Source organism: Polypterus senegalus, chromosome 7, assembly GCF_016835505.1.
Source record: "Polypterus senegalus isolate Bchr_013 chromosome 7, ASM1683550v1, whole genome shotgun sequence".
In the NCBI taxonomy this organism is placed as follows: domain Eukaryota; kingdom Metazoa; phylum Chordata; class Cladistia; order Polypteriformes; family Polypteridae; genus Polypterus; species Polypterus senegalus.
Genome location: NC_053160.1, coordinates 29,715,178 through 29,738,567, shown reverse-complemented (window position 1 = coordinate 29,738,567; position 23,390 = coordinate 29,715,178). Strand labels below are relative to the sequence as shown.

The window sequence follows — 23,390 nt, the reverse complement described above, 5'->3', positions numbered from 1 at the left end:
ATGCATTTATTTTTATTTTTTTTTCCGATATACTGTATGAGCATACTAATAAGGATTTTATGAAATAAAATGTGCGTTTTTACTGTTAAGTATTTAATCCACTTTATAATTTTCTTCATTTTTGAAAACCTAATATCTGCATTTTTCAAAGCCAATTCTTTGTTAGTCCTGTTCATTATTTGAAAACTTTAATAGTGTATTTTGCTTTTTAGATGGATGGAAGCTTGCTTAAATGAGGAGTTGCCTCCTACTACGGAACTAGAGGAAGGTCTGCGGAATGGTGTTTTCCTTGGAAAACTTGCCATGTTTTTTGCGCCAAAAATGGTTTTGGAGAAAAGAATATATGATAAAGACCAGACAAGATACAAGGTATTGAAATTCAAAGTTTTGTCTGCATTTAAAGGTCATACTGTTACCATTCATAGCTGATTTAAAATGACCCATTGTAGTTATGAATTTGTATCAGCCTTTATCGTTTGATAAGTTGGCTTTAAGCTAGATTTTATAGTCAGGAAGGATCTTGCTTCCAAGTTTACAAAATTGAAACTGTACTTGCAAATCACATATTAAAAATGATAATATTAGTGTTTATAGTTATGTTTTTCATTTGCCAATAAAATGTCAATTTGCTAAATGTAAACAATTTGATTAATTTGTGGGAAGAAAAAAATTGCACAGTGACTGTTGTCTAAAGGAATAATTTTAGTAATGTATCCTGTGTCTTTTAGTCACTGTTAAAGGGGTGTTCTGTTTCTTGTTTTGCCAATGTAGTAAAGCCAACAATGTGAATCTAGTCATTAGAACTGCTGAGTCGTGAATCTGCTATCATGGGTTCAGTATTTCTTCTAGTGATTTTTCTGTGTGTAGTTTGGTTGTTCTCCCTGTGTCCTCTGAATTTGTTTTTATCTGCATGCTCAGGTTTTCCACTCATTTCCTAAGGTCATGTGCATCATTTTATGGTTCAGTGCCATATAATTGGAATGTTAAACTAATTGTATTATAACAACTTTTTTTTTTATTATTTGTTTGGCTATGCTATTAACAACATATGTGTCGATATGGGTAGTTTTGTTTGTACTTGACAAGTGAGCACTGTGTGCGAGGTGAAAATGGCATCAGACTTTGAGAAGCGCATGCAAAACTTTTTATAACTAAGCAGCACAGCTGACACGGTGGCCGTTTATCCCCAAGAATGAATTTCAAGGGGAGGGTGGTTATGCTTGTGCTAGAATGATAAACAGAAGCCTGAATATGATGCCCCGTGGAATTCATTTTGTTCCTTCTTACTTAGCGTACACATCCTAAGGAGAGATTTTCATGGATCTCTGTGTTTGCACATTTTTGTGCACCCTTTCTCTTTTGATTTAATACATGCTTTGTGCAGAATGCTGGCTAATCCATCAGTAAACATACATGCACAACTCCTTGCCTTCTGTTTTCTCACACACTGCGATGTCATGAAGTCTACATTTTAAGGTTTCAGGTGTATTACGTGTTGTCATTTTACCGGTTTACTCCGTGATTGATCTGGACAGTAAAGTTTGTTAAAATGGTATTGATAAATAAGCCACTGTTTGCTGGTGTGTGTACTATATGTTATGTTACCAATAAATTATTCAATGGAGCTCAACAACAAAAAACATGGAAAATAAGATTTAGTAAAAAATGAATCGTAATAATTATAATTAATAATTTATTACTTGAATCCAAAGATTTCTGTACAAAGACATTTAAAATACAAATAGTTAAAATAACTATTTAAACCATACATGGTGCATTACTCATAAACATTTACTCAGGTAGTTTTTTTTTTTTATGGGCTGGGACATTTCCATGGGAAAGACTGTCATTTTCTGTATCAGATGATGTACCGTAGGTTAACATCATTCATAGTTTACAAATGTTTTGGAAATTAACACTTTTTAACCAATTTTGCAGACTGTTAGACTGCAATAAAAACCTGTTTAATACAACTAGCTATAATATGTCAAATGATATAAAAGTCTGATTAACCAATGCACTCTTATACTCCATAGTTATTTTTTGTGATTGATTAGAATGCTTGTATACTGTTTAGGGCAGTTTGTAACTTGGAAAGCTGTGTCTTTGACACTGCACTAAGTGAAATGTAGCAATTGCTTCTTTATTACAATTTAGTACTGCATATAATGGTAGTTGTAATTAATAATTCATTACATTTATATAGTGCTTTTCTCACTACTCAAAGTGCTACCACACAGGGAAGACCCGAGATGCAAACCCATGATCTCCTTACTATGAGGCAGTAGTGCTACCACTGGGCTTAGTACATGAGTACAAGAGTTTACTATTTACCTTGTTACGCCCTTACACCACACCTAAAGGCACCCACTTGTATGTCAGTGTTTGGTCTAATGCCTCGGTCTTTCTACACAGGTCCCTCTTTAAGGAGCTTAAATTTTAAATTGATAAGGACTTAAATGCAGCATAATGCTATTCCACAAGTTCCTCTGAATATAGATAGATACCTTATTAATCCCAAGGGAAAATTCATATATTTGAACATTTTGAATGTTCAATCTGTATATGGACCAAGATGCTTAGGAGTGTGGGTAAATGTTGCACATTGTTTATTAAAAAAAATTTTACTTGGTCTTATTTTGAAAAAAATGTGTTTAGGAATTGGCCAAATTTGGATAAATTAACCTTTCTTGTTTAAAAGTGTTTTGATTCTGGTCATTTTTTTTATTATTATTATACGTTCTCTTTTATCCTATATTTTTAATTTTTATTTATTTATTTTTTGGTTTTAGAGGTCGGGGCTACATTTTCGACACACAGATAACACTGTTCAGTGGCTGAGAGCAATGGAGTCTGTTGGACTGCCTAAGGTAGTGTATTTCTTTTTGATGGTGTTTAAGTCGAGACTTTTTTTTTTTTTTTTACACTCGTTTCAGTTCTGTTATATAGAAAAATGGAAAAGGTTGGCAAAGAATGAGTTGGTCTTATACTAGTCAATATTCAATGCATTATTGATTGTCAGTTGCTTTGGTAATGTATAGCATCACCATTGTTTTGTTTTATGATTCTTTAACATTTTTACAGCTTGATTTTGTTTATGACAACACAGAACTGTTTCCAGAACATAGCTCATCTTTTCTAAAAAATAAAAATCTCTTCTAATTATCTTATGCGTCTGAGTCTTCATGATATTAAACAGCATATTATTTATAAATTCAAAATCAGCAACTTGCTGTGTAGTTAGTATATGGAAACTGCATAGTAATGCTTCACCGCCATATCACTTTTAAAATTTGTACAACTTGCTCTGCTTCAATGTACCTACTGACACAAACTTGGACTTTCTTGTGTATTTTTCTTTATGTATTGTATACATTCATGCTTTTTTCTGGATAGATATGGCTAAACTGAATTTAAATCTCAAACATTCTAAACTAAGAAGAAAGCCTCAATTTGACTAATTAGCTAGGTATGAACATTTATTTTTTACCCTATTATAATTAATAACTGATCTGTATTTTATTACCTCTAAACTTTTCTTTAAACTGAGATGTATTAAAGTGTCTCCCAGTATCCTACACAATTAACTATATATGGCAAAAATTTCTTTATGTGCCATAATGTTCTTCTCTTTCCTTTCTTGGTATTGGGTGATACTGAGCAGTTAACACTGCAGTATAGCAATACGGTATATATTTACAACTGCTGGATATATTATATTACCATTATGTTTTTAGGATCCGCTCGACTGATAAAAGTATTTTTGAATCTGAATATTTATATATACTGTATGTATATATACTGTGTGTATATATATATATATATATATATATATATATATATATATATATATATATATATATATATATATATATATATATATATATATATATATATATATATATATATAATCTATAATCTCACACACAGATACATACAATGGGTTGAAAAAAGTATTCTACCCCTTCTGGGGGTAATTGACAGTCATGTGTTGAAAAATGCTGTTGAATAAGTAATTGACCCCTTCACATAACACACAGTCAATACTTGGTAGAAGCACCCCTTGCAGCAATAACTGCTTGCAATTGATTTGGATAGCCATCTGCAAGCTGCAAGCTTGGCACATCTGGATGGAGGCAATTTTTCCTATTGTTTCTTGCAGAACTGCTCCAACTGGGCAAAGTGTGACGGCTTTCGGTTGTAAACTGCAATTTTGAGATCACACCACAAATTTCCATTTGGATTCAGATCCGGACTCTGGCTAGGCTACTGCAAAACCTGATCTTCCTTTTATCAAACCATACTTTGGTTACTTTTGCGCAATATTTCAGGCCATTGTCTTGCTGAAAGTGGTAGCGTTGTCAGAATCCCAATTTCATGGCTGACATTTGAAGGTTTTCTTCCAAAATATGGATAAACTTCATATCCATTCTGCCTTCAATATGGACAAGGACCTCCGTGCCTGTCCTAGCGAAGCAACCCTAAAGCATGATGCTCCCCCCCCACCATGCTTAATGGTAGGTATGGTGTTTGCTGGATCATTGGCAGGCCCTTCCATCCACCAGACAAATGCCTTTGTGTTGAGGCCAAAAAGTTCAATTTTGGTCTCATCCGACCAAAGTACATGACTCCAGAATGCAGGATTCTTGTCAAGATGTCTGTTAGTGAATTGTAATCAAGCTTTCAGGTGACATTTTTATAGTACAGTAGTGACTTTTTTCTGGCAACTCTGCCATACAGCCCCTCTATGTGCAAACCCTTCGATATTGTTGTCATGTGCTCATCCACTCCAGCTGCAGATAATGAACTTTGCAGTTTACTGAGAGTCACCTTAGGATTTGCTCTTACTTCTCTGACTAGTTTTCTTGACATTTTCTTTATTTTAACAGGATGGCATAATCTAGGCCGGCTCACTATGCTTCCAGTTCTCTTCCACTTTGCTGTGATGGCCTTCACGGTGGACACACTGAGGCTAAAGAACTTGGCAATCTTCTTGGCACCATTGCCATCTTTAAACTTCTTAATCACAGTGGTTCTCAAGTCATTAAAAGTTCTCTTGTCTTCATTTTTGTCAGTTTTTGGGGTTTCACCAAATAAGCCACTTGTACTGATTTCTCAGTTGTATGTTCCTAAGAACTGGCCTAAATAATCACTTATAGACCACTCAACAAACTAGAGGATTAATTGCTTGATTGTTTACACCTGTTTTCATTGCCCTTATTGCATTGTTAACAATCATACCATTAGGGGTCGAATACTTATCCAACAGCAGATTTCACTGATATGTTCTTTATCGTGGCATAATTTGTTGTAGAATTTGATTTTCAGGATTTTTTTTTATGAAAATTTATTGTCCAAGAGGCCCTCATTTATATGTAACAGTATGAAACTAAAGATGCATTTTCAAAGAAAAATATTACAGGTAATTTAAACTTTATATAACTCATATATATTGCTCAAAAAAATTAAAGGAATACTTTTTAATCAGAGTATAGCATCAAGTTGATGAAATTTCTTGGATATTGAGATTACGCAGGTAGTCCAACTTCTTCTCCAGGATGAAACATTAATATGTGCCATTGCCAGAAGGTTTGCTGTGTCTCCCAGCACAGTCTGAAAGGCATGGAGGAGATTCCAGGAGACAGGCCGTTTATTATAGGAGAGATGGACAGAGCCGTAGAAGGTCCTTAACCCATCAGCAGGACGGTATCTGCTCCTTTGGTCAAGGAGAAACAGGATGAGCACTGCTAAAGCCCTACAAAATTACCTCCAGCAGGCCACTGGTGTGAATGTTTCTGACCAAACAAATCAGAATCAGACTTCATGAGGGTGGCCTGAGGGCCCAACGTCCTCTAGTGGGTCCTGTGCTCACTGCCTGGCATCGTGGAGCTCGATTGGCATTTCCCATAAAATGCCAGAATTGGCAGGTCCACCACTGGCACCCGGTTCTTTTCACAGATGAGAGCAGATTCACGCTGAGCACGTATGAAGGACATGAAAGGGTCTGGAGAAGGCATGGAGAACGTTATGCTGCCTGTAACATCGTTCAGCATGACCAGTTTGGTGGTGGGTCAGCAATGGGCTGGGGAGGCATATCCACAGAGGGACGCACATACCTCTACAGGCTAGACAATGGCACCTTGACTACCATTAGATATCGGGATGAAGTCCTTGGACCCATTGTCAGACCTTTTGCTGGTGCAGTGGGTTCTGGGGTCCTCCTGGTGCACGACAATGCCCGGCCTCATGCAGTGAGAGTATGCAGGCAGTTCCTGGGTGATGAAGGAATTCATACCATTGACTGGCCCCCGCGCCTGCCTGACCTAAATCCAATAGAACACATCAGAGACATTGTTTCAGTCTGTCCAACACCGCCAGGTTGCACCTCAGACTGTTCAGGAGCTCAGTGATGCTCTGGTCCGGATCTGGGGGGAGATCTCCCCAGAACACCATCCGTTGTCTCATTGGGAGCATGCCTCAACATTGTCAGGCATGCATACAAGCATGTGGGGGCCATACAAACTACAGAGTACGATTTTGAGTTGGACTAGCTTGCCACATCATTTTTTCACTTTGATTTTTGGGTGTCTTTGAATTCAGCCCTGTGTAGGTTGATAATTTTCATTTCCATCAAAAGATGTGTTCTCCTTTCGTTCCTAACACATAACCCAGTCCATATCAATATAAATATCCAGCATGATTTTTTTTCCCCCGTTGAGATCTGATGTTTTCAGAGTGTTCCTTTAATTTTTTTGAGCAATTGATATATTAGCACTACCTCTTCACAGATCCAGCATCCTTGGTTTGAAACTTTATCTGTGCAGAGTTTTGTATATTCCAAAAGAAGTGCCAGTTAAATTAGTTTTTGATTTCAAATTGGCCCATGTATAGTGTGAATATTGGTTTGTGTATGAGTTGGCTCTTTGATAAATTGACATCACATTAATGCTTAATTTCTAGCCTGTTGCTGGGGTGTTGTCCAAGCCACTGTGAGCCTGGATTGCAATATATTTGTATGAGAATGGTAAACAGGAAGAACAAACCTTTTATTTAATAAAAGGCAGGACTCTTTTTTTTTTTTTTAAAAGCAGAAGAAATTCTATAATTCATACTTTTTTTTTTTGTTTGTTTTTAACAAAATATTAGTTGTTTTTAAAAACTCCTAACTAATTGCTTATATAAAAATTTGACATCCCTAAAGATGTATAATAGAAATTCCTTTATATTTAAATAATACTGTAACTGTAATCCACTGCCACTCTTTTCAGATCTTTTATCCTGAGACAACAGATGTATATGATCGGAAAAATATACCTCGAGTCATCTACTGCATACATGCACTAAGGTACTGATGGATAGCATCAAATTATTTTTAATTCACATTTTATATTTTTCTGCTAAAATGTTGATGCCTTATTTGTGTGTATGTGTGTGTCTGTCCTTACTGCATAATTACAGATTGTTTTCATGCAAAATTAAGTTTCCTTTTAGTAGTTGTGTTTTTCAAGTTTAAACTGAAATAATTATATTTATATACTTTTTTTCTTTTGGGGATAAAATTAAGATATATTTTGAAAGTGTTATCTACCTGTGTATTTCTGTAGTTCTTCTTAACACTAGAATTACCAGAGCCTACGAAAAAACTCGTAATTCCGTCCCACCTTAAATTGCTTCTTAAATCCCTTCACACCTCTCCGCCAGCGTCCTTTGTCCTCTAAATGTGCTGATAAATAGAAGCTAGAAGCAGCCGGCTATTCCATCACCCCACCAATTTAGAACGTGCACGAACTTCTCCCAGCTCATGCCTTGATTGAGTATCTGGGAGTGAAGTGGAGTTTTAGAGTGGAAATAATAGATCGTTATTTGGAACACACGCATTTCATGTCTGTTCCGTTTCTACAGTAATCTGTGTAAACACATTGTTTAAACAGAAACGTTTTTTATATTCTAGTAGTAGATGACAAAATGTAGACATTAACTATATAATGTATGAAGCCTGAAGTCCAAATATCAAAGAAACATTTTCACAAAAGGTACAAATATAACACAATAATTACGCTTTTATTCAAAAATATAACTGCAGAAACAAAAAGCCACCTTAACATGCGACATTGACACCTGTTTATTGTAACTGCCTCCGTGGTGCAATAGAATCAGTTCCCGCCTGGGAATCAAAAGGTCGCGAGTTCGATCCTGCACAACTCCGTTTTGAGAAGTAAACTGCTCTTAGTCTTACTATTTTAGAATAAAAGCATACATTTGATTTCAGTCTGTAACAGCCGGTGCAATTTATGATCCTTGTAAAGGTTAGCTTTGTGTTTTTTTTTTTTTTTTTTTAATTCACTTTTTATTCTCTCAGTTGCGTACAGAATCAATCCATACAACCCCATCTGACACGGCTGTTTTCACATAAAGACGCGCTATAGCTCTGCAGTGTACCATGATGCATACAAAAAATACACGTGTAATGCCATGAAAAGTGCACGCAGACACTTCATTTTGCAAACAAAACAAGTGCACTTATATTTAAGACTACCTGTATAACCGAAGAAAAAAGAAAGCAAGTTACAGTAGGCGATTGATACGACAGCTTGCATGGTGAAATGCTAAGAAGTGCGGATTTTCATTTCGTGCTATATAAAATCATCACATTCAAATATTAACAGTTCCCACACACCCAAGGACCGTCCTTCCTACATTTTACGACACGTGTACTTGTTTACCGTGTACACACCTCTCTGTGCTATGGTTTCTATTACACTGAATGAGCACCTGACACTGTACTTTCTTCCCTGGAGGAAGGTCCCGCATCAGAGAATTTCCAGTTCCTGCATAAATTCACACCCGATCTGACGCTGTTCGTTTTCAAATAATATTGCATTAGTGCGATGATATTTTCACATATATTGTCTCTTTCTTTCAGGTGTGTAATAGAAACCACAGCATATAGAGAAGTGTGTACATTGCTTCTTACAGGAAAAGGCGATGGGAAAAGTGCACTTGAATAAAAGTGCACTTTTGTTATACTTTTACACCAACATATGTTCCTGTATTTGAGCGACACGGGCAGATGGGGAGTGTCTGATGATTGCATATAGCGCCGAAGTTACTGCTCTTTACCATTCTCACCTCTGCATGTCCTGGAGTACAAAAGAAACAGCATACAGCAACATGCGGGGACTGGCAGGAACACTCAATAAAACTGAATAAAAAGAAAATCAAGAGATGGTGAGATACGAAGAAGGCAGCTTCGCCAGCGTTTGTGTGTCAGAACCCTTTGGCTTGGGCGCGTTAGTATGCATCGTGGTACACTGCAGAGTTATAGCGCGTCTATGTGAAAACAGCCGTGTCAGATGGGGTTGTATGGATTGATTCTGAACGCGACTGAGAGAATGAAAAGTGAATTAAAAAAAAAAAAAACAAAGCTAACCTTTACAAGGATCATAAATTGCACCGGCTGTTACAGACTGAAATCAAATGTATGCTTTTATTCTAAAATAGTAAGACTAAGAGCAGTTTACTTCTCAAAACGGAGTTGTGCAGGATCGAACTCGCAACCTTTTGATTCCCAGGCGGGAACTGATTCTATTGCACCCTGGAGGCAGTTACAATAAACAGGTGTCAATGTCGCATGTTAAGGCGGCTTTTTGTTTCTGCAGTTATGTTTTTGAATAAAAGCTCAATTGTTGTGTTATATTTGTACATTTTGTGAAAATATTTCTTTGATATTTGGACTTCAGGCTTCATGCATTATTTAGTTTATGCCTACATTTTGTCATCTACTACTAGAATATAAAAAACGTTTCTGTTTTAACAATGCGTTTACACAGATTACTGTAGAAACGGAACAGACATGAAATGCGTATGTTCCAAATAACAATCTATTATTTCCACTCTAAAACTCCACTTCACTCCCAGATACTCAATCAAGGCATGAGCTGGGAGAAGTTCGTGCACGTTCTAAATTGGTGGGGTGATGGAATAGCCAGCTGCTTCTAGCTTCTCTTTATCAGCACATTTAGAGGACAAAGGACGCTGGCGGAGAGGTGTGAAGGGATTTAAGAAGCGATTTACGGTGGGACGGAATTACGAGTTTTTTCATAGGCTCTGGTAATTCTAGTGTTAATGCAAGTGTTGGCTCCATTGCCTGTTTTTTGGTACTAAAGATTTCTTTGTCTCACAACCATGGAAGTAAATTTAGCAGAGCATTCATAAAATATTAAGTCACCTTTCAGGTAAAATATTCATCATCTAGGATAGTGTTTCTTTGACTTGCAGCTAAGGAACTTGTATCACAAATTCTTAAATTACTTAGGAAGTCATACTAAATTTTCAATGGTCTTTAAAATTATCAAGCCTTATGTGAACAAATTTAAATAATAAAGCATGCACAAGATACAGAAAAAATCTAAACGGTTAAGTCTTCAAAATAAGATTACAGTATAGACAGGAAATCTAAAAATACTATGATGGCAATTTTTTTTTCATCCTTTTGGATCCTATTTCATTCTAATCTCTGCAATTGTGCCAAAATTCTTTGCAACCAGTTATGCATGAGTAATAGTGAAAATCTGTAATAACACCACATTTTAAGTTGAGCATTTCTCCTAGAAAAGAGGGTTTTTTTCCCTTCAGGTACTATTTTAACTTAACTAAAAGTAAGGATAGAAATGGTTATAAAATTAACCAGCTCATTTGTAAGAGATTGTGGATGTTGTACAAACTGGTGATGAAGAAACTGAAGACACCTTTTGTCAGTCTTGATTTACCATTCAATGTGTGTCCAGTATCTCATCAATGGGCACAAACTTTGGTTGGTGACTAAAGGAACGCAATTGCCAGTATAAGCAAGTGAAGCATGGAGTGACCTTAGAGTAGGTTTGCTACCACTCTACATCAAGAAGATTAGTTTCAGTCATCCACTGAGTATGTATCCTAGGGAAGGATTACAAGATGTATCTCATTAGTAGGAACATCCAAAAATAGTTCTAGGATACACTGAAGAGATTACATTTCTCAGTGGGTTTGAGTGTTCCTGGAAGTTACCCATGATGATGTGTGAACTGTTGCAAGGGGTTATGAAAAAGTCATTGTCATGATTTGATTGAGACATTGTCTGTGTGGTGTTTAATTACCCACACCCATGATTGTGTGGGTTTCTGGAAAGACTCATTTTCTTCTTACTTTCCAAACAAATCTTGGTGCAATCCCGAATTCTTAATTTGAACAGAAATTTATGAAATATGTACTCTAGTTAATGCAAACAGCCTGTTTCTCCAAACAAGCAGCAATGTAGTTGCGGTTCAGTTTATATGGTAAAAAAAATAAAAATCATATGCACACACACCTGTTACAGGTAAAGCTAAAAATTGGACAAACCTAACATTACCCCGGTAAAGCTTGCGTTATCAAGATTCTTTATTTGTCACATGCATAGTTATACAGGACAACACGCAGTGAAATGCATCCTGATCCGCTTATCAAAAACTGTGCAAAGTTAGAAGAATATCAGATTAACAAAAAGTCATAGATTGAAAAATAACAGTATAGTAGAACATAATTAAGTAAAATTATGTGAATAAAGTAGAATTAAGTGTTAAGGTGCAATAGTGCAGTGATTGTGCAAAACCAAAGTTAGACAGGTGTATAGTTAAATGACAGACCAATTCTAAAACAAGGTAAGGGTAGACGGCATAGTACAACTTACAGTCCAGTCTAAGTATGTGGAGGGTCATGGATGAGATGGCATGTTTTGATTTAAGTCTTTTGGCTTGAGGATAAAAATTCCTTCTGAGTCTCTCTGTCCTAGCCAGGATGCTACAAAACCTTTTGCCTGATTTTAACAGATGAAGCAGGCTATTGCTGGGATGAGTGGAGTCTTTGATAATCCTGAGAGCTCTGGTCAGGCATCTTCTGGTGTAAATGTCCTGCATAAATGGTAGAGCTGACCTGCAGCAGCGCTCCGCTGCACAAATCACTCTCTCTAGGGCTTTATGGTCCTTAACACACCAGTTTCCAAACCAGAATATAATGTTCTGTGTCAGGATACTTCCCACAGTGCTAGCGTAGAAAGTCTTTAGACTTATCCAACAGACCTGGGTAAAGCTTGAATTGGAAATAACATTTTGTTAAAACTGAGCGTTATCTGGGTGGGTAAACCTAAACTTACCTGGATAAAGTTAGAAACTCTTTTTTTTTTTTATTCTGGCTTTTGGATAATGCAAGGTTTACTTGGGTAATGATAGGTTTATCCAAGTTTTGTGCTTTACCTGGAGTGCATATATATCTCTCAAATTATCAAATCACAACTCTTTATAAGAGTGGTATGCAAAAGAATATCTTGGACCTACAACATATCAGACCTGCTAGTGAATAGATAGATAGATAGATATACTAAGTGTCTACTTCTACTTGCTAAGTACAGAAAGGTGGATGGTACAGAGGTAACAAAAACGTCACAAATGAACTTTGGAAAAATGATGTCTGGTCTGAAGTGTTGCTATTTTTGTTGCAACATCTAGATGGTAGGAGTTTGATTCTTGCCATACATAGCATGAATTCATCCTGCCTTGTTTCAGTAGCATATCATTTAAACATCATACCACCATTTTAAAAACTGTAATAATGTTGTCTTGCTTTAATGAGGTAGAATGGAAAGTTGCAATACAATCATCTCACCATAAACCAGGGATAGGCAGTGCTGGTCCTGCAGGGCTACAGTGGCTGCAGGTGTTTGTTCTAAACCAATAGAACCCAATCTCAGACCTTATTTAATTTTATGGCTTGTTAGTTTGAAATATTAGGTTCTTATATTATTGTTTTTTTTTTTTTCCTTTCTAAGGATATCAACTAAATTAGTGTTTCCCAAACTCGGTCCTGTAACCCTCTGTGCAGGTTTTTGTTTCAACCAGCTTCTGTTTTTAATCAAACTCCTGGGCTAATTAAGTGAACTGTTATTTCCCAAGTTCTGTGTTTTGGGAACAATATAGAAATTAGAAAACTAATTTCTATATTGTTTGCTAAAAAAAAAAATATTAAAATGTACCAAGCAGTTATATGGGAATAATGTAGTTTTTTTTTTCTTTTTGACAGTATTTACATCTTGATTTTCATTCTGCTTTTCCTTCTTCTTCTTTCGGCTACACCTGTTAGGGGTTGCCACAGCGGATCATCTTCTTCCATATCTTTCTGTCCTCAGCATTTTGTTCTGTTACACTCATCACCTGCATGTCCTCTCTCACCACATCCATAAACCTTTGCTTAGGCCTTCCTCTTTTCCTCTTCCCTGGCAGCTCTATCCTTAGCATCCTTCTCCCAATATACCCAGCATCTCTCCTCTGCACATGTCCAAACCAATGCAATCTCGCCTCTCTGACTTTGTCTCCTAACCATCCAACTTGAGCTGACCCTCTGATGTACTCCATTTCTAATCCTATCCATCCTCGTCATACCTAATGCAAATCTTAGCATCTTTTAACTCTACCACCTCCAGCTCTGTCTCCTGCCTCCGTCTCCAACCCATATAGGTGGTCTCACTACCGTCCCATAGACCTTCCCTTTCACTCTTGCTGATACCCGTATGTCACAAATTACTCCTGACACTCTTCTCCACCCATTCCACCCTGCCTGCACTCTCTTCTTCACCTCTCTTCCACAATATCCATTACTCTGTACTGTTGATCCCAAGTATTTAAGCTCATCCACCTTCGCCAACTGTACTCCCTGCATCCTCACCATTGCACTGACCTCCCTCTCATTTACACACATGTATTCTGTCTTGTTCCTACTGACCTTCATTCCTGTCCTCCTTTAGAGCAGATCTCCACCTCTCCAGGGTCTTCTCAACGTGCTTCCTACTATCTCTACAGATCACAATGTCATCAGCAAACATCATAGTCCACAGGGACTCCTGTCTAATCTCATCTGCCAACCTATCCATCACCATTGCAAATAAGAAAGGGCTCAGAGCTGATCCCTGATGTAATCCCTCCTCCAACTTGAATGCATCCGTCACTCCTACCGCAGACCTCACCACGGTCACACTTCCCTCGTACATATCCTGTACAACTCTTACGTACATCTCTGCCTCTCCTGACTTCCTCATACAATACCAAAGCTCCTCTCGAGCCTTCCTGTCCATATGCTTTCCCAAGGTCCACAAAGACGCAATGCAACTCCTTCTGGCCTTCTCTAAACTTCTCCATCAACATCCTCAGAGCAAACATTTCATCTGTGGTGCTCTTTCTTGGCATGAAACCATACTGCTGCTCACTAATCATCACCTCACTTCTTAACCTAGCTTCCACTACTGTTTCCCATAACTTCATGCTGTGGCTCATCAATTTTATTCCCCTGTAGTTACTGCAGTCCTGCACATCCCCCCTTATTCTTAAATATCGGCACCAGTACACTTCTCCACTCCTCAGGCATCCACTCACTTTCCAAGATTCCATTAAACAATCTGGTTAAAAACTCCACTGCCATCTCTCCTAAACATCTCTATGCTTCCATAGGTATGTCATCTGGACCAATGGCCTTTCCATTTTTCATCGCTGTCCTTACTTCCTCCTTGCTAATCCGTTGCACTTCCTGATTCAGTATCTCCACATCATCCAACCTCTTCTCTCTCTTGTTCTCTTCAGTCATCAGTCTCTCAAAGTACTCCTTCCATCTGCTCAACACACTCTCCTCGCTTGTGAGTATGTTTCCATCTTTACCTTTATCACCCTAACCTGCTGCACATCTTTCCCAGCTTGGTCCATCTGTCTAGCCAATTGGTACAGGTCCTTTTCTCCCTTCTTAGTGTCCAACTTCTCATACAACTCATCATACGCCTTTTTCTTTAGCCTTCACCACCTTTAGCCATGTCCATCCTTTTGGCAAAATCCACTATCCTCTGACCACCTTCATTCCTCTCTTTGACACCACACCTATCCATCGCCTCCTCATCCCCTCTGTTCCCTTCACCAACATGTCCATTGAAATCCGCTCCATTCACCACTTTCTGTCCCTTCATCATTTCATCCAACTCACTCCAAAAATCTTCTTTCACACCCATTACACACCCAACTTGCAGTACATATGCACTAACAACATTCATCATCACACCTCCAATTTCCAGCTTCATAATCATTACTCAGTCTGACACTCTTTTCACCTCCAAAACACTCTTGACGTGCTGTTCCTTCAGAATAACCCCTGCTCCATTTCTCCTCTGATCCACCTGGCCTTACTCCCCTTCCATTTAGTCTCTTGCACACACAATATATCAACCTTCCTTCTCTCCATCATATCGGCCCCTTACCAGTCATACTGCCCACATTCAAAATTCCTACCCTCAGTTCCACTCTCTTTACTTTCCTGTTCTCCTCCTGCCTCCGGACACGTCGTCTCCCCCCTTTTCTTCTCCTTCTTCTTCGGCCAACAGTAGCCCAATTTCCGCCAGCACCCTGTTAAGTAACAGTACTGGTGGTGGTCGTTGTTAACCCGGGGCTCGACCAATACGGTATAGAAATTAGCATTGTTGTCCATATATTGATTTGGCAAAATTTTACACTGGATGCCCTTCCTGATGTATTTCTCCCCATTTATCCGGGCTTGGGACCAGCACAAAGAAACACACTGGTTTGTGCATCCCCTGTGGCTGGGTTTTTCATTCTACTTTTCCATTATTTACTAATTAGTGGGTCTGACATTAAAGTAGTTGCAGCCTTTGATTATTCACTGTTGTTTGCCTGCGTGTTTGCTCTACTTATTTTTAATTGTCATTAATAAGATACAACGAAGGGGGAAAACTGCACAGAGAAAGGGCAAAATAGAATGAAATCCACAAAAGAGAGTTAAGCATTTAAATCTATAGAAAAAGCAGAAATATTTCTAAATGTCTTAAAATTGTCAAATTCATGCTGCTGTGCTTTTCTGAATGTCGAATAAAGGAAAAAAATACTAGCTAATTAAATGAGCTCAGTGTTATCAAAAACCTGCAGCCACAGTGAGTTCTCAGGACCAAGTTTGGGAAACACTAAACTAAATCATTTAAAGCCTATAATGGAAAATTTTCAGTCTGTCACATTTTTGTGTTTTATTAAAGCAAATAGTGCATGATGAAGCCACACAGGTGTCAATGGAAACCAGTTAAAAAGGGTACAGCTGGCTCCTTTGTCATTTGCATCTTATTGCTAATAAAGAACCATTGAAAACATTGAATGCAGCTGTTTAAGACTGAAATTAGCAATTAAGGGTGGGGAAACTTGACAAGCATGACCACTAACATGAACCATCAAAATGTCACTTGAGCAATAAGTGCTTCATCAGCAATAATTGACCTCTCATTAAGACACAGGGTTGGAACAAAAACCAGTGCTGCCCTCCAGGACCAACATTGTCCACCCCTGCCATAGACCAAATTCACATTGTTTCCAGCACCTTGTAAATCCATGCTTAAAAAACTTAGGCTGTTTCAGATCCCATCTAGTCCTATATAGGTCTGTCTAATAAAGTGGAAACTGGATGTTGGTTACAATAACACAATTGTGAGCATTGGAAATCAAGTTTTTACACACCCTTACTGTGGTGTCCGCATTCATTGATGTTAACGTTGAAGTAGAGAAATTGTGTTGCTTTTAATTTTAGTAATGTAAGATCTTATAAATAACAAATAATGTAAGCAAAAACAAATTAACCTTTAGGAGAAAATTTTTAAAATACATTGCAAGTGAACAGTTTAGGAAAGGATTATAATATAATTCTGAAGACACCACCACATAGCCCAGAAAACTCTGAAAATTGTAAGTAAGAAGCTGAGAAAATATGACACAACCAGAATATTCTTCATGTAAAATCAAGATGGTGTCTTCCCAAAACATGACTGTGCAAAAATGAAGATCACCAGGTAGGCTACCAAGTTTATTCAAAAATTAAGATTGGTGTCCTGGAGTAGTCCAGTCAAATTTTAGATGCCCTACTTTATGGGTAATCTGGAGGATTCACTGTAAGAGAGCTATGCTCAGACCATTACTGTATGACTGAAAGAAGAGCTGTATAAAATCCAGGTGTGTTGCATTTGCCACACTAAATTGTGTTCCCAAGTTAAGCATTTCCTATAAAATTAAAAAAAAAAAAAAAAATCTTTCCCACCCTGGCATTTTGTAATGGAAGCAGTGGGGCTTGGAGCACCACCAGAAAATAAAAGCCTAACAACTTATTGAATACACCCATTTTTCAAGCCAAGAAAGTTATTGAGTGCTGAGATGTGTTTTGAGAATACACACAGCAGTTTTAAAAGAAGACCAGCTGTTGCTTTGTTCTGCAATAACCTGTCACCCCCCAGTGGCGTGGTTTCATCTTGACAAGACAAAATCACAGTAAACTTCCTGCCACATGCTTGATGTCCTGTTGCTTTACTTCCGTAATTTATGTGAAAACTCTTCGCCTGAAGGCCACTGCTATCACACAAGTGTATCCTTACCTCAATAAAAATAGTACCAGGAATATGTGAAATAATGATAATTTCTTGATCATGTCAGAAACATGGAATGCATGTTTTCTTGTGTATATTGAAGTGGGAATGTTCAGTAAGTTGTTAGGCTTTTATTTTCCTGGTGTGCTCTGTTACCAATAGCCTCCTTTACAAGTATTAAATACCAGAGAAAGGCAGGGTATTTTTTTTTTTAATTTATTGAAAAACATAACTTTAGAACATAGTTGCAAAATGCTAATATATAATTTTTGTGAAGAAGTAACTGACTTGAAAATACCAATCATTTTAGCTGGTAAAGAGCTGTCTAAACAGACTGTTGTAATTTAAAAAAAAATGCTACCATTGGGTATTAAAGGTGTTCATGTCTACAGCAGTTCCATTAAAAGTATTTCCTGAAAAAAGAGATTAGTTTGGTTTTCAGTTAAATATTGTTGGTTACAAGATGTTAAGAACACTTGTTGGACTGAAATTTAGAGAGAGAAACTCGGACATACCGTTAAGTATAAATTAATATATTTTATAACCTGTACATCCAAACTTCTTCCACTAGGTGGAGTAAATGTATGCTAATTCATTTGTATGCTCCACAACATGTTAGAAAATTCATGTATTTGTGAGTATCATACAAAAACGATTATATATGAAGACTTTTTTGTGGGTTTTGTCAGGTTCAGACAATTTCAAAGCTGATTTCTGTTTAAGATATGGGTGAAAAAACAGGGAAACTTCTATGTTCTGGAGGCATGTCTTAACATAGCAGAATTTTTCAGTGATGCTTTGTGTCTTATAGTTAAGATCCTAGGATTTAATCTCTTTGGAATCTTTTTCCAGCAAGTGCCATTCTTCACAACCCAACAAGAACTGGGGGAAAAACCTGTCTTCAAAGATGAGACATTTTCATAAGTACAAAAAATGAAGATTCAATATATAATGGAATGTCTGTTGCAGGTTTTATTACTCATGAGCAGTTGGAGGTGAAGAAATGTATAACACTCTAAGTTTGCTTTTAATTACAACTTTTAATAGGGTTGGTGGGCAGTAGAGAGTGAAGGAAAAAGATTTTGTTTGTAGACAGCTAAGCCTGGGTGAACCTGGTAAATGGCCAATTAATTGGTGATGATGATGATTTGATCCTGTGTAAAGGTGGGGAAATGGCAGACAAAGTTAGCAGGAGCTGTGATTACTTTAGCCTAAATTACCTTGGCAGAAGCTTTGGGTTACCCTGCTTTAGCTCCTTAGGTGACCAAACAAGACGATAGTCTTTTTACTAACAATACCTTGTGGACTTTACGGTTAAACGATAATATATTGATTTGAGTTTTGTCTTTTTTATAATTTAATAATTTTCATATTTGGTCCACATGTTTCACTACTAAAGTTTTTACTTATATTAATTTACATACTATGTCATTTTATCTTAAATGTAGGGCAGCATCAGATGTTAAATTAAGCTTCAGAGCTTGTTGTTCCATCTGCTTGCAAAAAATAAATGTTGCATAATGCTTTTTATTTAAGTAATTAATGATTGTTTTCCCTTGGATTCCATGTAAACCTGCATCTAATTTTATTCAGTCAAGTCCTGCAATTACTAGTATAAGTAAATTAGTTTTTATAATAATGGAGGTGTATTGATGTAATCATCCAATACAAATCAAAATAACTCCTAATTTATTAATGTTAGTAAAATATAATTGTTTCAAAATGTGGAGGCCTTCAAGGCACTGCATTCAATTGCACTTATTGTTAACTTTTCCATAGTTCTGCAGTTCCCTGTGTAAAGGAAAATTTACCTTAAATTGACTTTTATCCATAATCCTTGAAATAGAGAGCATAGTGGAGAGTATAGTAGCTGCATATAATATGACATATTGCAGGGTTGGTGTCAGGCCATACGGTAGTGGCAAGTGTTTTGTGTGTGTGTTTTTTTTTTTTTTTCTTGTAAATTAGATACAAGGCCACCAAAGGGGGGCATTGTATCTTAGTATTGTTGATGGTACCCATGTTTTCATTGCTACTGTGACATAAATATGGATGGAGGATGGTGCTAGGACCACAGAATTCAGGTTAGGAGTCCCTAAGGTAGTATGTGGCTCCCTAATAGCCACTGTAGCCTAGTGTCCTGGTGAAGGTCTAAACATTTTAAGGTAAATGTAGGGGTTCAGGGACTGCAAGATGTAGGAGTGAATAGTTGTAGTTATAGCAGGTGTGAGCCCGGGTCCAAACACCATCAGACCGACACCAGCACTTTATAAAGCCACATGTTTATTTTCCAATAAATAAGTCCTACACAGCACACAGTGCTCCCAGCACCAGTCACCCTCTCCATGGGCCTCTCTTCCTGCTCCTGCTCCCGACTCTAGCTCCCTGATTGGAGTGAGGCGGCCCTTTTATTCCCAACCAGGTGTGCTCCAGGTGCCTGATGACGCTCTTCCGGCAGCACTTCTGGTGTGGCAGAAGTGCTGCCCTTGCACCCGGAAACACTGCTGGCGTCCATGGAAGGTCCCTCCTTCACCTTCCTAGGTGTGGCGGTAGTGAGACTCCATGACGCTCTGGGTGCCCCCTGGCGGTGGCCACGGGCCCCAGTGGGCTTGAGCCTCCTTGCTCCTTCCCCGTGGTCCCCTCAGCATCCAGGGTGGTTGCCCCCTCGTGGCCCAGGGGATGTATAGACCACCTCCCGGTCCTTCCAGACATCCCAGCTGGGTCTGACCCCCAGCCTTCTGTGACACAGGATAACTCCAGGAGTTAAACTCCTCATGGGCCTGCCTCAGCAATAGTTCCTGATTGGGGTTTTAAAATCCTTCCTGGTCACCAGAGCAGCGAGCTTTGAGTTGGGAATTTTGGTGGTGACAAGGGCTTAAATGGTAAGTGGAAGTGATACCAAATAGTAGAGAGAAGATGGAAGTAGTGGGAAGGAGAAGTAAGGTGCAAACCTAGTGAGGAAAAATGCAGTAGATACCATGTAGCTTGGGATGAGCCCTGTGACTAGTTAAGCCCAGTGTGGCTTCAGGTTATTTTCTTCATTGTTTTGTACTGTAAGCCTGGTTGCCCTGTTCACTGTTTACTATCATTTTTGTAGTAGAACTCTCCATTTTTGTTTACATTGGCTTCCTTTGTATTATTTGGGGTCAGTTCAATAGTGTCCCCTGTAGGCCTCCTGCTGAGTTTAAGTTGAAGAACTGATTTTTAAAGTAACAGCTGGCATTCTGCTCTTTTCTGTCCTTAATTTTGAAATACTTATATAACCAATTAAATCTCCTTTGGTCAAATTTTCCCATACCTGTTGAATTAGTCTATGGAGCATTTAATTTAAACACAAATCCTGTTGACTTGTACTATATACCACTGCTTTATTAACTAAAGAACTGTTAGTCCTTTTATGTAATATTATTTTGAACTATAGAACCACTTATAGTGTACTTATACAGTTTTAACTATTATCGTAAAGGAAACTTAAAAAAAATCTCTATGGCATTGGTCCACCACAAGTAATGACTGTGTACTTTTCCTTCTGTGTCACTAGTGTGTGAAACTGAATTGGTAGAATATGACAGCAGCCTTCAATGGGAAATATCATTGTTTTATTTTTTTTTTTAATCTTTTTTTAAATACTTAGCTTCAAATCTGGCAAATTGCTTGCCTGTTGTAGATGGTTTGTATAATTCTCAAGCTGATTAAGCCATTCATAAACAACCACCTTAAAAATTTAAATGCATTGTAATAAAGTTCGCATGATCACTACACATTCTTTTACATGTTTTTCCTAAATAAATACATATATATAAAAGAGTCAATAGAACCATTTATTATGAGAAAACTGACTGTATTTCACACATGTAATTATCCAGCTATTAAGAACAAGTTATAGGATAACTCATCTGACCAAATCACACTTTTTCCACTACTCAGTAGATGACCATTTTTCCTTTGTAGCAGTTTCCCAATAAATGTACATTTTAAGTAAAATATAGGGATTCTCATTTGCATGCTGATTTTACTCTCCTTCTACTGTATGTGAAATTAATAATACACTGATCTTGATGGAGCACCCTACGTCTGTGCATCGTCTGTTTTATCATGAATCTCGCATTTCATGCTTTGATGTCATAGTCTTGGAATTGGCAGTTTTGTCCACTGTCACTCCTAGCTGATGTCATTACAGTTTAGAGAAAAAACAAAATGACACTGTTCCTAATATAACGCAACATTATTCAGTCTTTGCTTTTGAATCTCATGACAAATGTGGCCTAACCATTACCCTCACTGAAGGTAACTTAAAATCGTATCTTTGTAGCGTGGCTGGCAAAATAATAACAAAATGCATTTCCCTGCATTTTTGTACATAGCCTTAAGCACGATGGTATATTTATTTTTTTATTACATATGTGGGCTACTGCTGTGTAGAAACCCCTGCTTTCAGGTGCTTTTTGTATGCCACATTTACTCAAGTATTTACTTTGTTTTGTTAGCTGCTTTTTTTTTTTTTTATTAATTTTTACTTGCTATAAGAGGAAGGTTGTATTGTATAGCTTTATAGTGCTATATAAAGTTCATGTTTTGTGATTTTTTTTTTTGCGGACTGTGGTAATCCAATTACTTTAATATCATAAAAATAACAAAGACATCATTGAACCCTTTAAGAACTCACTTTTCAACTAATTTTAAAGTTGCATAACTCAAAACCAGAAAATTTACATTATGTGAATTTTGCACCATTCTGCTCATTGAACAGTGAATCACTACCTGTTGCCTGCCTTCAGAGTCTTCAGATAGTTGATTTCTTTGATATTCCTTGTAACTGAAGGGCCCGAGTTGCCTTGACAGCTTGCATATTTTAATCTTTTTAGTTAGCCAATTAAAGGTGTCATTTTGCTTGACTTTTCACTACATTCGTAATGGCTAACACAGTACAACACCCTAGTACTACTTGTAACTACTACAATATCAGGAAGTCTTTTCACTAACACAAGGAAGTATCAGAAAATCCGAATGAGCCTGACATCCTAGATGCAGGTGCTCTTCCTTTAGATTAAGCAACTCAAAATGAGACACTTCTTTTTTGCAATGTCTACTTTTTTTATTTTCTTTTCGTATTTTAATTTGGTTTTTATTTTTCCTCAGAACTTTCTATTGCTGTACTGGGCTCAAATTTCTGTTAGCTATTTCAGTGTTTATGTGATGTGCTTCATTAAAACAAATTTTACACATTTTGGACTAAAGTTTGCAATTCTTAATGAGGAAGGTCAAGTGCCTACACTTTGTGTTCAGCAGAGTTTACTTATTACTATATTCTGCATACATTTACACTTGGGTTTTCTCAAATATCACATGCTGTACAAAGCAAATTCAGGCAATGCAAAAAGTTCTTAGAAAATGGTGCAGACTTCTTTGTGTGTGTGTATATGTATATATATATATATATGTGTGTGTGTGTGTGTGTATGGGACAAGTAGGACATAGACAGGTAGACATCATTGGCTTAAACACACACACATTTATTTACACTATTATTTACAAGTGCACACACACACACACACCCACACCCCAGTGCCGTAGCACCAGTCACCCTCAGTCCAGGCCCTCAACAGTGCCTCTCTTCACCGCCTCCACTCCTCTCCTCTGAGCTCCGTCCTCTTCCACCTGACTCTCGGCATTGAATGGAGGAAGGCGGCCCCTTTTATGCTCACCCAGTTGCCTCCTGATAACCTTTCGCCAGCCCTCCTAGGTGTGGCGGAAGTGCTGGCTGTGCACCCGGAAGCGCTCTGGGTGTCCCTGGTATTCTTCCCCCCCAGCACTTCCGGGTGTGGTGGAAGTGCTGAGGGCCAGGGCTCCACAGGCATTGGGGCGGCCCCTGGCAGTGACCACTGGTCCCTATAGGATTGAGCTTCTAAGCTTTGTTCCCGTGGTCCCCAAA

General features: G+C 37.7%; 1 protein-coding gene across 3 annotated transcripts in view; it reads left to right on the top strand.

The window, feature by feature from the left end:
• iqgap2 (IQ motif containing GTPase activating protein 2) overlaps positions 1-23,390 on the top strand; it is a 225,485-nt gene that overhangs the window by 72,511 nt on the left and 129,584 nt on the right. For all 3 annotated transcript variants that reach the window (XM_039758410.1, XM_039758409.1, XM_039758411.1), the window contains 3 exons: positions 213-369; positions 2,793-2,870; positions 7,269-7,345. In XM_039758410.1, coding sequence (XP_039614344.1) covers positions 213-369; positions 2,793-2,870; positions 7,269-7,345 — 312 coding nt within the window. The remainder of the gene's footprint in view (positions 1-212; positions 370-2,792; positions 2,871-7,268; positions 7,346-23,390) is intronic.